Source organism: Colletes latitarsis, chromosome 12 (assembly GCF_051014445.1).
Source record: "Colletes latitarsis isolate SP2378_abdomen chromosome 12, iyColLati1, whole genome shotgun sequence".
NCBI classification, from domain to species: domain Eukaryota; kingdom Metazoa; phylum Arthropoda; class Insecta; order Hymenoptera; family Colletidae; genus Colletes; species Colletes latitarsis.
In genome coordinates this window covers 20,885,743-20,899,534 of record NC_135145.1, presented here as the reverse complement: position 1 = coordinate 20,899,534, position 13,792 = coordinate 20,885,743, and the positions used below count along the sequence as shown (strand labels likewise).

Below are 13,792 nucleotides of genomic sequence, written 5' to 3'. Positions count from 1 at the left end.
TTGAAAAACAAGTTTAACAAATTCTGAAGATTCCAAAATCCCTCAAAATATTTTTGCACTATAATTATACTTTGCAACGCCCATTTGAAAAAAGAAACCCTGCAGGATCTTTAATATTCACATTTTTGGGGTGAATTCGATTCGAGTGGAGCGTGGGTGGAAAACAATTTATCGCATTAATAGACAATTGCATCCATCGAGCTCCTCCCGGTTGATTTAAACCAATGAAACAGTCCCCCGGCCGCCGTGAAACGTCACAAATGACGGTTAATTAATGTTGGAGCACAGATCCAAATTGTATTAATTAATAGTTTCCCAGCCGCGACCTATTTCCCGGGGGACGCCAAAAAATAACAAGCTCCTATTCAGACTTGGAAATGCGATTACGCGACTGGCAAAGAGAGTCGAGTAAACTGGAAACTGTCTGGAAGCTACCCCCGTCTTTCCCTCGACGCAACTTGAGAGGGGGGGGGGGGTGAAACTCTGTTGTACGATTAATTATTTCTTTTGTCGTCGGATTAACGGTGAACCAGTTCCCTTTGCCCGATCCTTGGTCGTGTTTTCCCCCCTGCAACCTGCTTTTTAGTAGATTGATCGATGAAAAAAAGGAAACAATCGTCCTTAATGTCCTACCGCGCGGAAGATGGAACGATATCCGGGGCGAATCGAGTTTGGCGTGTACTTACGAGTTCGAAACGGTTCGGGACCCGTTTTATTCGGACGTCCAACGATCGATATTCCGTCAGCGAAAACACGAAAGGCATCATTAGTTACGTTCGAACCACCGCCTATAATAACCGTCTCGAAACTTGGATTTCAATCTCGGCGTAGTTTCGCAATAAGACAGCCGATTTCTCATTCTATTACCAGAGTAACTCACTCCCGACGCTCCGGGGGGGCTTTACGTTAATTTATTATGAAGATATCTCGTTCGTAATACGCCCTCGATTAGGTACAATTCGAATTGAATACTTGGAGAAACGAAAATAATGTTTTGTAAATGGAGTTGAATTTTTAAAAGTTCGATTTGGGATATATTTATACGACAAACTGTGCTGATTACGAAGGTAATTAACATATTAACGACGGGGAGGTTTTATTAAAATTTTCTTATACGAGTGATTTTAATTATACAGGGTGTTCGGTCTGGGAAAAATTTTAATAGAGGATTCTAGAGGCCAAAATAAGACGAAAATCAAGAATACCAATCTCTCGAGGGAGGCTTCGTTAAAAAGTTATTAACAATTAAATTCAAAAATTTCAAAACGTTCTGGAAAAATTATTTTTAGTTGGAGGGGTCAATTACAATCATTTTTGGTGAATACACATACTTTCGAATTCCTGCTCACTTTCGAGAAAAAAATTCTTTACCGAAAATACAATGTCTGACCAGACGTTGATCTATTCTCCTGAAATTTCATGCGAATCTTTAAAACGTCATAACTTCTGAACGGATTGAAGGATTTTAATGTTTAAAAAAGCAAACTACGCGTATTTTGGTGGAAAATATGTACAAATCGCAAAAATATTCGAAAAGTTGGTCCTTGACCCCGTAAAATGAGAAAAACACAATAAGAGTGGTCCAATTTTCAAACAGCCATAACTCCTACAATTGCGAATATATTTCAATGAAACTTTTTTCTGTAGTAGAGCTCATGAGTACCTACAAAAAAGTATTAAACAACTTTCCTGTACAGCGCCAACCAAATTTATTAAACACGAAAAACGAATTTTTAAGAAAAATCGACAGGGGGTGCCTAAATTTTTGGACGAAATTGAATAATTTCCAATCGTTCTGAAAAAATTATTTTTAGTTCCTGGGGTCAATTACAAGCATTTTTGGTCAATAAACATACCCCCGAAATCTTACGCACTTCCGAGAAAAAAATTCGTTTATGTGGGGAAATTTTTCGACAAAATTAAAAAATTTCAAATCAATCTGGAAAAATTATTTTTGGTTGTAGAGACTAATTACAATCATTTTTGGTGAATACACAAACCCCCGAATTCCTGCTCACTTTCGAGAAAAAAATTAATAAATAAATTGTTTTTCATCCATGCTCCACTCGAATCGAATTCACCCCAAAAATGTGAATATTAAAGATCCTGCAGGGTTTCTTTTTTTCAAAAGGGGGTTGCAAAGTATATTTATAGTGTAAAAATATTTTGATGGATTTTGGAATCTTCAGAATTTGTTAAACTTGTTTTTCAAATATTTATTTGTCCTGGAAATTAAATTTTGATTATAATATAGTATGTTTTAAAATAGAAAACTACTTTTTATTTATAGAGTTCGACTGTAATTTTTATTGACTTTTTTATTGTTTCTTTTTTTAAGAGAGATTGCAAATTAAATTTATGGTGCAAAAATATTTGTTTGAAGACTATTAAAACCTCGAAAATTTTGAAACTTATTTTAGAAATATTTATTTGTCCGTGGAAAATAAATCTCGATTCAAATTATAAATAAAAAGTAGTACACAATTTTTAAAAACTCTTTATAGAGTTATTTATTTTAAATAAAAAGCAGTATCCAATTTTAAAACACTGATTATAGAGTTCAACTACAATTTTTGTTGCCTTTTTTGTTCTTTCTTTTTTCAAAAGAGTCTACAAAGTAAATTTATAGTTCTAAAATATTTCTTTGAGGGTTGTTGAAACCTCCAAAATTTTAAATAAAAAGTACCCAATTTTAAAACACTGATTATAAAGTTAAACTACAATTTTTATTGACTTTTTTTGTTATTTCTTTGAAGGCTATTAAAACCTGCAAAATTTAAAAACTTATTTCAGAAATATTTATTTGTCCCAGGGAAAATAAATCTCGACCAAAATTTTAAATGAAAAGTACCCAAATTTAAAACACCGATAATATAGTTCGACAATAATTTCTGTCGACCCAATTAGAGCGCGATCTTTCGAAAAAGTCGCGTGATATATCGGCCAGATAAATTAGAACATCATCGAAAAAAAGAGGAATCCCGCGGAAAGGCCGTCGCGAATGTACATTCGTCGACGCGACATTAATCAAACTCAGCGTTTCCGGGTTGTCGCGCTACGTTTGTCGGACACGGTCTGAAAAATCGAGCGATTCAGGCCGAATCCATCGAGGCTCCGATGATGTATTGTTCCAGGAGCGTTGCAGGCCACGGTTCCGCGATCTCTCAACGCGTAGGGCCAATTAACTCTTTTCTCCCCCCCCCCCACACCCTCCCCACGGAACGGTTAATCAATCGATTTGAATTCGTCGATTAATTACTCGTGGAAAAAAGGAAGAAAAATATAACCAAGGACCCTCGCAGGATTAACTACCCACAGGTGCAATCGAATTTTTTCGGTGCTAACTAATTATTCCCGACAAGGAACAACGAAACAGTACCTCCGGATTCGTCATTTCGAGCCCCTCGAACGTGCTCGCGCGTGCCCCATTGTTTTCCGTTCCGTCATCGGTTTCCCAGCGATCGTTTCTTTTTTTCTCTTTTTTTTCTTTTTTTTACCATCGCAAAAGGTCTTTGTTCCCGATCGAAGCGGAAAATCGAGGAGTCGTCGATCGACGAGGTTTCACAGACGACCCCCCTGCCCCCTGCCCCCCCCCCTCCTAGCTCCCTCGCGGGGTCCGCTTTTAATTACGCGCTCATTAACGAAGGATTTAATCTGAAAACTTTGCTAGCCGTGGCGCTGCGTTTGCTCTCGCCGCGGCGAGTGTTTATTTTTCGCAGTTTTCCGCGGATCCGCTTCGGTATGATTAAAGCCCCGCGATAGCAATTCCCTCCCCCCCCCCCCCCTCCCCCCCCCCTGTTCGCGATTCCGATTAAATCTCGCCGCTCGTTTGTCGAAGGACCGACGCTGGGCTGAAAGTTTTTTAAGATGGAAAATTAATTTCCACCCCCCCCCCTCCTCCCCCCCGCCCTCCCTCGACGTCGGTGTCCATCGCGATCGTCGGAGAATAATTAAAATCTCGCTTATTCGCCATCGATCGTTTTGGAAATGGAAACGCAACAGGGACTGTACGGAACTGGATAAACCCCCCCCCCCTCCCCCCCCTCCCGTGGAAATTATGGCAATTCCAGGGAGGCTCCCGGTACCCCGGATCTCCCACAAATTAATTATCCTCGAGGAAACTCGCCGTCATTTACGCGACTGATATAATTTCGTTAAATACGGCGCATATTTTAAATATCCTTTTCAAACAGGGGTAGAAACGGAGAATTAATCAGAAGTTTCGTGGACCGTGTCGAATGTTCTCTGATCCCGTTTCCCGTTTTTCCAGTCGGTCTGTGGCGATTGAATACGGACTTGTCGTCCACGTCTGACCATTAATCACCGGTTCTACTTGCTGTTTTATCATCGTCGAACATTAGCCATTGCGGTATCATCCTGATCCGGAAAATAGATCCATGTTAAACGGATAATATCGCAGCATCGTTCATAGTAATTAGTGGGACTGCACGCTGGTCGTGGGGGAATGAAAACATAAAAAGAAATATTCCATCGCTCTTGGAACAGTCTGTGAACGCGTATTAAAAATAGTAAAACTTTAAACACTCGTAGTTTCGAAACTATTAGAGCTTCATCCATTTTTGAACCGCCATTAGCAGCGGCGAAGCTTCCTCTTTAAAAATGGTTTATGGTTTATCTCAATTCGACCGTCCGTTTTTGAGATATCGCAGTTTATATAAAACGTGATTTTTGAAATTCCACTCTCCGCCTAACGAAAACCTGCAGCAACGCGTGTTAAAAATAGTAAAACTTTAAACACTCGTAGTTTCGAAACTATTAGAGCTTCATCCATTTTTGAACCGCCACTAGCAGCGGCAAAGCTTCCTCTTTAAAAATGACTTATGGTTTATCTCAATTCGACCGTCCGTTTTCGAGATATCGCAGTTTATATAAAATGTAATTTTTGAAATTCCACTCTCCGCCTAACGAAAGCCTGTAGCAACGTGTATTAAAAATACTAAAACTTTAAACACTCGTAGTTTCGAAACTATTAGAGCTTTATCCATTTTTGAACCGCCATTAGCAGCGGCAAAGCTTCCTCTTTAAAAATGGTTTATGGTTTTTGACGATCCGACTTTCCGTTTTCGAGATATCGTAATTTATGTAAAACGTAGTTTTTCTAATTCGATTATCTCTTTCTCCGTCTAACGCGCTGGACCTCTCGCTCTGTCACGTGACCGAGTGACCTACTAACCGAGTGACGCCATGTTTACTGTTTACTACGAGGTCACTGACCGCGCGGCAATGAAATGTAAACAAACCCTTTGAAGCCTCGTATCTCCGGAAGTAACCAACCGATTGACTCGTTTAAACGCTCATTTTAAAGGGAATTTCACCCCCTATCCAATGAACGTATCGCCAACAATGATTTATCCCATCTTCTACGTTTATTTTAAAATTTTCTTCGACTCCATGCACCCAAAAATATTTCAACAATTCCTATCGATTATATAACCGGTGTGCAACGAAACTGGATCGTTTTGTTTAATTAAAAATGAATGTTTAGAGCCGTATTCGGTATTCTAAAAGCCTGTTTATTTCCAAATCGTTACGAATACATTTCTGTGCGACTTTCTGATGGTTGTGATATTATTTCCCCCATTTCTAACGGGTGGAAATGTTTCAGACGCGCCCGAAACGAGACTGGTGGGCGTACCGACCGGCCAGCTGGAAGAAGGTCGTGATCAGCTGGAGATCCGATGCCTGGCGGACGCGAATCCCTCTGCCTCGATCCTCTGGAGGAAAACGAAGAGCCCGGGGGAGTCGGAGGTGGCCAGTATAGGGGAAACGCTTCTATTCTCACCGATCTACAGAAATCACGCGGCAGTTTATATCTGCGAGGCGGCCAACACCGAGGGTGAAAGCAGCCCCGTGTCCGTTCAAGTGTCCGTTAACTGTGAGTGTTTCCTGCCTGGTCTAGTTTCCAACCCCCCCGTACGAAAATAACCCTTTAACGGCCGAGACGCGAACAAGCTTATTAAACGACCGACATTCGCGGAAGGGAGACGGTTCTGGGGGGTAAAAATAGCAGGGTGAGTGTAATTTTAGCACTTCCTCGACGTTACTTGCGCCCTGGAGACCCCGGGTAATTAACCCTTCGCGGTCGATGGACATTGTGCAGGATGCTTCCTAGGCATGGACGAGCCTACGATATCGTCACTTTTATACGGGGTGTCGGTATCACGTTTATTGTTTATGGTGGTTGCATACAAGCTTATTATTGCTTGCAGAGGTAACGAGATTAATATTTGTAATTAAAGATTTTTTTTTTTAATTCAATAGCCACGTTTACTGTTTAAAGATGAAAAAGTTCCCTGTAAATAAGTGTGTGCAGATGTTTTTGGGGGTAGTTTCGACGAAGGAAAATCGATATTGTCGCGATTCGACCAGGTAGAAGTGTCCGTCCCTGGCGTGTTCGCGATCCGTAATCGATAAATAGCATTTTCGTGCAGATCCCCCGACGATCAGAACGGTGGGGCCCGATCGTTTGACCACGGCGTTGCTCTATTCCGGCGCATCGTTCGAGTGCAACGCCGACGCCATGCCTCCGGCTGAATACAGGTAACCCTAACCCCCGGAAGCTGTCCGTCACGCGAATATCTTGCATGCCGGCAAATTCTGCTCCCGTGACTCGCAGATTGTTCATTTACGCCATGTCCATCACGTTCCTTCGTTTCCATCGACTCGAAAAACGATACAATCGATAAATACCTCGGTGGGGTAGCGTTTACCAACCCTCATCGTGGTCCCATTCCTCGCACTGTGTGTCTGCATGTACGTGAATATTACATTTTCATCAGGAGCTGTTTTAATATTTATTTAAAAAATTAAGATTTTTATACTGTTTTTGTAAATTGTGGATATAATTTTTTTTAATAGAGAATGATTCGTTAATCGATAAATAATTTACTGGAGGGTTTATCAACCCCCATCATGCACGTAAATATTTTATTTTCGTCAGGAGCTGTTTTAATATTTATTTAAAAAATGAAGATTTTTATACTGTTTTTGTAAATAGTGGATATAATTTTTTTTTAGTAGAGAATGATTCGTTAATCGATAAATAATTTACTGGAGGGTTTATCAACCCTCATCATGCACGTAAATATTTTATTTTCGTCAGGAGCTGTTTTAATATTTATTTAAAAAATGAAGATTTTTATACTGTTTTTGTAAATTGGGGATATAATTTTTTTTAGTAAAGAATGATTCCAAAATTGTATTTAATCGATAAATAATTTACTGGTGGGTTTATCAACCTTCATCATGCACGTAAATATTTTATTTTCGTCAGGAACTGTTTTAATATTTATTTAAAAAATGAAGATTTTTATACTGTTTTTGTAAATTGTGGATATAATTTTTTTTTAGTAGAGAATGATTCCAAACTTGTATTTAATCGATAAATAATTTACTGGAGGGTTTATCAACCCCCATCATGCACGTAAATATTTTATTTTCGTCAGGAGCTGTTTTAATATTTATTTAAAAAATGAAGATTTTTATACTATTTTTGTAAATTGTGGATATAATTTTTTTTTAGTAGAGAATGATTCGTTAATCGATAAATAATTTACTGGAGGGTTTATCAACCCCCATCATGCACGTAAATATTTTATTTTCGTCAGGAGCTGTTTTAATATTTATTTAAAAAATGAAGATTTTTATACTGTTTTTGTAAATTATGGATATAATTTTTTTTTAATAGAGAATGATTCGTTAATCGATAAATAATTTACTGGAGGGTTTATCAACCTTCATCATGCACGTAAATATTTTATTTTCGTCAGGAGCTGTTTTAATATTTATTTAAAAAATGAAGATTTTTATACTGTTTTTGTAAATTGTGGATATAATTTTTTTTTAGTAGAGAATGATTCGTTAATCGATAAATAATTTACTGGAGGGTTTATCAACCCCCATCATGCACGTAAATATTTTATTTTCGTCAGAAGCTATTTTAATATTTATTTAAAAAATGAAGATTTTTATACTGTTTTTGTAAATTGTGGATATAATTTTTTTTTAGTAGAGAATGATTCGTTAATCGATAAATAATTTACTGGAGGGTTTATCAACCCTCATCATGCACGTAAATATTTTATTTTCGTCAGGAGCTGTTTTAATATTTATTTAAAAAATGAAGATTTTTATATTATCTTTGTAAATTGTGGATATAATTTTTTTTTAGTAGAGAATGATTCCAAAATTGTATTTAATCGATAAATAATTTACTGGAGGGTTTGTCAACCCTCATCATGCACGTAAATATTTTATTTTCGTCAGGAGCTGTTTTAATATTTATTTAAAAAATGAAGATTTTTATACTGTTTTTGTAAAGTGTGGATATAATTTTTTTTAATAGAGAATGATTCGTTAATCGATAAATAATTTACTGGAGGGTTTATCAACCCCCATCATGCACGTAAATATTTTATTTTCACCAGGAGCTGTTTTAATATTTATTTAAAAAATGAAGATTTTTATACTGTTTTTGTAAATTGTGGATATAATTTTTTTTTAGTAGAGAATGATTCGTTAATCGATAAATAATTTACTGGAGGGTTTATCAACCCTCATCATGCACGTAAATATTTTATTTTCGTCAGGAACTGTTTTAATATTTATTTAAAAAATGAAGATTTTTATACTGTTTTTGTAAATTGTAGATATAATTTTTTTTTAGTAGAGAATGATTCGTTAATCGATAAATAATTTACTGGAGGGTTTATCAACCTTCATCATGCACGTAAATATTTTATTTTCGTCAGGAGCTGTTTTAATATTTATTTAAAAAATGAAGATTTTTATATTATCTTTGTAAATTGTGGATATAATTTTTTTTAGTAGAGAATGATTCCAAATTTGTATTTAATCGATAAATAACTTACTGGAGGACATATCAACCCTCACCATACATGTGAATATTTTAATATTACATTTTAATATTTATTTCAAAAAAGAAAATTTGTACAATTCCAATTATATTTCCCATAAATTGTGTATATAATTTTCTGCATTGTATAGTTCGAATAATCTTCTACAGGATGATTTTAAAATTGTATATGCTAATTAATTTATTTATTTATGATTGAGAATTAAGTTTGCATCGAGTAGCTTCCTTCTGTTTTCCATGTGTGTTTCTGTATCTAGAGCCGTTTCGCGAAGAACGTTTGCACGTGGTAGGAAATTAGAGAACCCCCGGGGAAGGGTTGTCGACTTGAAACGCGACGATTTTTCACCCGAATCAGGTGGGCCCAGATCTTCACCGATGGCCGGATGCCATTGGAGTGCGGAACAGGGCAGCGATTGATCCTGACGAACGTGACGTACGAGCAACAGGGTCAGTACATATGTCTCGCCTCGAACAAGATCAATGGAAACGTCAGGGAAGTTAAAAGCGACCCTGTGTCTCTCCAAGTGGTCGGCGCGCCCATGGTAAGGATTCACCAGACTCCAAAATCGGTCTTTCGGTTCTAAATCACTGCGTGTTTCCTCTCGCGAACATCCCTTAGTGTTCAACCCGTCTCAGAGCTTCGTTATTCGCTTCTATTTATTAAATCATCGTCCACATATGGGGTTCAAGGGTTGAAAATAAAAAATACTCCACAATTTGCCTTTATAAAATTTTCCAAAGTCACCCAGTAGAGTCTGGGTCCATTCTGACCCATGTAAAATTCTCATTCCAGTCTGTTGAACTTCTGATTTTTAATAAATAATAAGACTGCTCGTTCAGTAGGCTCTGGGTCCATTCTGACCCATGTAAAATTCTCATTCCAGTCTGTTGAACTTCTGATTTTTAATAAATAATAAAAGTCTACACGTCCAGTGGGCTCTGGGTCCATTCTGACCCATGCAAAATTTTCCAGAACTTCTAATTTTTAATAAATAATAAAATACTACTTGCTCAATAGACTCTGGGTCCATTTTGACCCATGCAAAATTCTCATTCCAGTGTCCTGAATTTCTAATTTTTAATAAATAATTTAAAGACAACTACGATGATATAGTTATTTACTTCTACAATAATCTATTTACTAAATTATCGTCCATAAATTATGTTTGGGGGTTACAAATAAAAAATACTCCATTTGTCTTTATAAAATTTTCCAAAGTCACCCAGTAGAGTCTGGGTCCATTCTGACCCATGTAAAATTCTCATTCCACTGTGTTGAACTTCTGATTTTTAATAAATAATAAAATACTGCTCGTCCAGTGGGCTCTGGGTCCATTCTGACCCATGCAAAATTTTCCAAAACTTCTGATTTTTAATCAATAATAAAATACTGCTTGCTCAATAGACTCTGGGTCCATTTTGACCCATGGAAAATTCTTATTCCAGTGTCCTGAATTTCTAATTTTTAATAAATAATTTAAAGACAACTACGATGATATAGTTATTTACTTCTACAATAATCTATTTACTAAATTATCGTCCATAAATGGGGTTTAGGGGTTGTAAATACAAAATACTCCACAATTTGCCTTTATAAAATTTTCCAAAGTCACCCAGTAGACTCTGGGTCCATTTTGACCCATGGAAAATTCTCATTCCAGTGTCCTGAATTTCCAATTTTTAATAAATAATTTAAAGACAACCACAATAATTTAAAAATATAATCGATGGTCATCCCTTAGAGTTCAACCCTCTCAGAACTTTGTTATTCACTTCTACGATAATCTATTTATTAAATCATTGTCCATAAACGGGGTTTAGGGGTTGTAAATAAAAAATACTCCACAATTTGCCTTTATAAAATTTTCCAAAGTCACTTAATAGACTCTGGGTCCATTCTGACCCATGCAAAATTTTCTAAAACTTCCGATTTTTAATAAATAATAAAATACTGTTTGTTCAATAGACTCTGGGTCAATTCTGACCCATGTGAAATTCTCATTCCAGCGTGTCAAACATCTGATTCTTAATAAATAATAAAAGACTGCTCAGGCCCAAGCAAACTTTTCACTCCAGTGTCCTGAATTTTTTATAAATAATTTCCAAATAACTACTGCTAATATAAAAATATAATCCAGGATTGAACGTACAGCGTGACTCAAATTTTCTACTAAAAATATCTATTTTTTAACACACGGGGAGCCCTAAAAAGAAAAACGTGTAAAAATGCAAATTATAACCGCGAAGAAGTAAAATTCCAAATCGATCGACACCCGGAATCAAAGTTTAATCGTTCCGGGCGGTACGAATATCGCGATCCGGTGTTTTTACGGGTCCCCCGATCGTATCGTCCGTTTTTATCGGCGAACGAACGTAATCGCGGGACAGGGGATCGCCATTTGTGAATGATTAATAAAATTATCGTTTGCTCCGTGTCCATCGATCTGTCGACACGCGAATCGCGCGCGCGTCGTCGTTGTTGGTGCACTGCGGCGTATTTAAATATGAAATGAAAAATTCATATTTAACCGGTACGCGTACGGGGGACGAGGGAAAACACACAACCACCGGCGAAACGTCATTTTCACGACACACCCTCGCCGTCGATTGATCGCAGCGACAGTGTTTTCATTCGCTTCTGCGTTTCGCGATCCCGCGATCCGAGCACCACTTGCGGTCCCCGGCTATTTCCGCCGGAATTGATGCAAAAAAATTTCACCTACCGACAGAAATGTTAATCCCCGGGAACGTTTCGATGGAAATAAAAGTCACCGGCCGGCAAATTTGTCAGTTTGTTATTGGATTAAGCATATTCCGGTTAAAAAGGTTACTCGAATTATTCTGTTTAATTTTAAACAAAATGCGTCGAGGGGGTCTTAAAGAACATAGTTTAAATAATGTGTGTGCGTAACTGAATTACTAAAATTGACGAAATTATGGCTGTTTAAAGGCGTATGCGTGTAATAGTCAACGTCATTGTTATTCTCGAAACTATATTTTCCAAAATAAAATCTACTCGACCGATTGTTATTTTCTATATTTTTTTGGGGCCCCCAAAGTTAAAAGAAAAGTGTCATTTTTTTTAAACTCATACTAATTAAGAATCCTTCGAGTTTGTTTATTTCGAACAAACAGAATGGTCAGAATCGTGAAGAGAGTGGAACCCCCTTTCCTAACGTTTGACTATGTTTGACCACGTTCGAGGCCCCGCAGTGCCGCCATTTTTAACCCTTTTTCGCTAAAAAAATTCATACATATCGGCGAAGTATCTACAAATAAACCCTGTAAATTTGACTGCGGAAGACCTTGTACTTTATTTGCAAAAAATTGATACGTCGTTCCACCGTTATCGAGGGGGAAGCAAAGCGACAGGAAACACGCGCGGTCTTGAAACGTTTGAAGACGGATGACCGATTGAAAGGGGTTGGTTTGAACCGTGTGTCGTAGGTGGTGAAGCCTGGCATCACGGAGAAGTTCGTCGTCGCAACTACAGAAGGGAGTCCGGCGAAATTAGAGATCCGACTCTGTTCCGACCCGAAGCCCAGACTCGTGGCTTGGGAATGGGGCAGCACCAGACTCCACGCCGGTTAGACTGCTTCCTAGCCAAAAGTATTCGAGTCTTTGGTTTGCCCTTTCAGTTTTTTTTACGTACGTCTCTTCTCCACTAATTGGCACTCCTTATCACTGAAAAGTGGTGCGCTCTCGCGATTAATTAATTCGAGCATCCCTTTGGACGCGAGTTCCCCCATTAATTACCCGCCCCTTTTCTCCCGCATAGTCCTCCAAACGAATCTCCAGAACCTTTCGATCCTCGAGGAGGACGCGTTCGATCCCCCCCCCCCCCCCCCCTCCAGGAGGACTCTCGATGCACAACGTCTTCGTCGCGGACCTCACGGTTCAGCTTGTGGCACGAGAAACCGGAAATGACAAGCTTCGATACTCCATTTCCTCCCAGCATCGCGAGAAACACGTTTAATTTCGATTCTATTTTTTTGTCCAGTTCTGTCATCCCCTTGGACGTTGCTCTGGGACAGAGGCTTCTGACATTTTTGGGAGGCACACGACCTTGGGAAATGCAGGAGTCAGAGAAAAATGTACTTTCAGTGTTAAACTTCTTTATTAAATACAACACAATATATACAGGTTAATATAATTGTAATTTACTATAAATTTAAAAAACTTCATCTCTTCATACATTGAGATATGTGAGGGTTTATATATAAATTATAAATAGAACTTTGGGGTGGTCGTGGCACGTTGGATGCAGTGGCTCCACATCCGATCGTCGACGTTCAGCTGCATTGGGCGCGGGTCACCTTTGGGATGGGTGACCGCTCCTAGGAAAAAAAACCCACACACACAATTATTTGGGATTTTTCTTCGATTCTATAATTAAATAATTATATTAGCTTGTTAATATTAAAAAAAAACAATTACTTAATAGATAGAAGTAAAGAAAAAACTACTAATAAATGGGAAGTAATACAGTAATATAATTCACAAACTTCACTTGGATTTCTAATAATTCTGTTAATTAAAATACTACACAAAAGGGGGAATGATAGCCTCCCAATTTTGGAAGTCTCTGGCCCCAGACGATCCTCCCAAAAAAAATCCTCCCAAAAACCCATCCTCAAATGACCGTCTATTTACAGGTGAGATGCTAGAGTCGCGATACCGGGCGTTGGATCTGGAGCCACTTCCGGTGGAAGATTGTTACGTGGCCATTTTGGAGCTGATTAACACCGTGAAGGAGGACCAGAGACTGTACCACGTGATCGTGGAGAACGATCGTGGCAGCGATCGACGGGCGTTGATGCTGAGAGTCGACGAGCCGGGCCAGGTAATTATATCGATAAATCGTCTCGATAAGAGAGACCATTCGTTCCCAATATT

General features: G+C 38.1%; 1 protein-coding gene across 7 annotated transcripts in view; it reads left to right on the top strand.

The window, feature by feature from the left end:
• The window catches only part of LOC143348884 (kin of IRRE-like protein 3), a 339,595-nt gene that overhangs the window by 313,518 nt on the left and 12,285 nt on the right, over positions 1–13,792 (top strand). For 6 of the 7 annotated variants that reach the window (XM_076779587.1, XM_076779588.1, XM_076779589.1 and 3 more), the window contains 5 exons: positions 5,627–5,896; positions 6,453–6,561; positions 9,252–9,438; positions 12,344–12,482; positions 13,552–13,739. In XM_076779587.1, coding sequence (XP_076635702.1) covers positions 5,627–5,896; positions 6,453–6,561; positions 9,252–9,438; positions 12,344–12,482; positions 13,552–13,739 — 893 coding nt within the window. The remainder of the gene's footprint in view (positions 1–5,626; positions 5,897–6,452; positions 6,562–9,251; positions 9,439–12,343; positions 12,483–13,551; positions 13,740–13,792) is intronic. The other variant, XM_076779593.1, reaches the window with a different exon arrangement.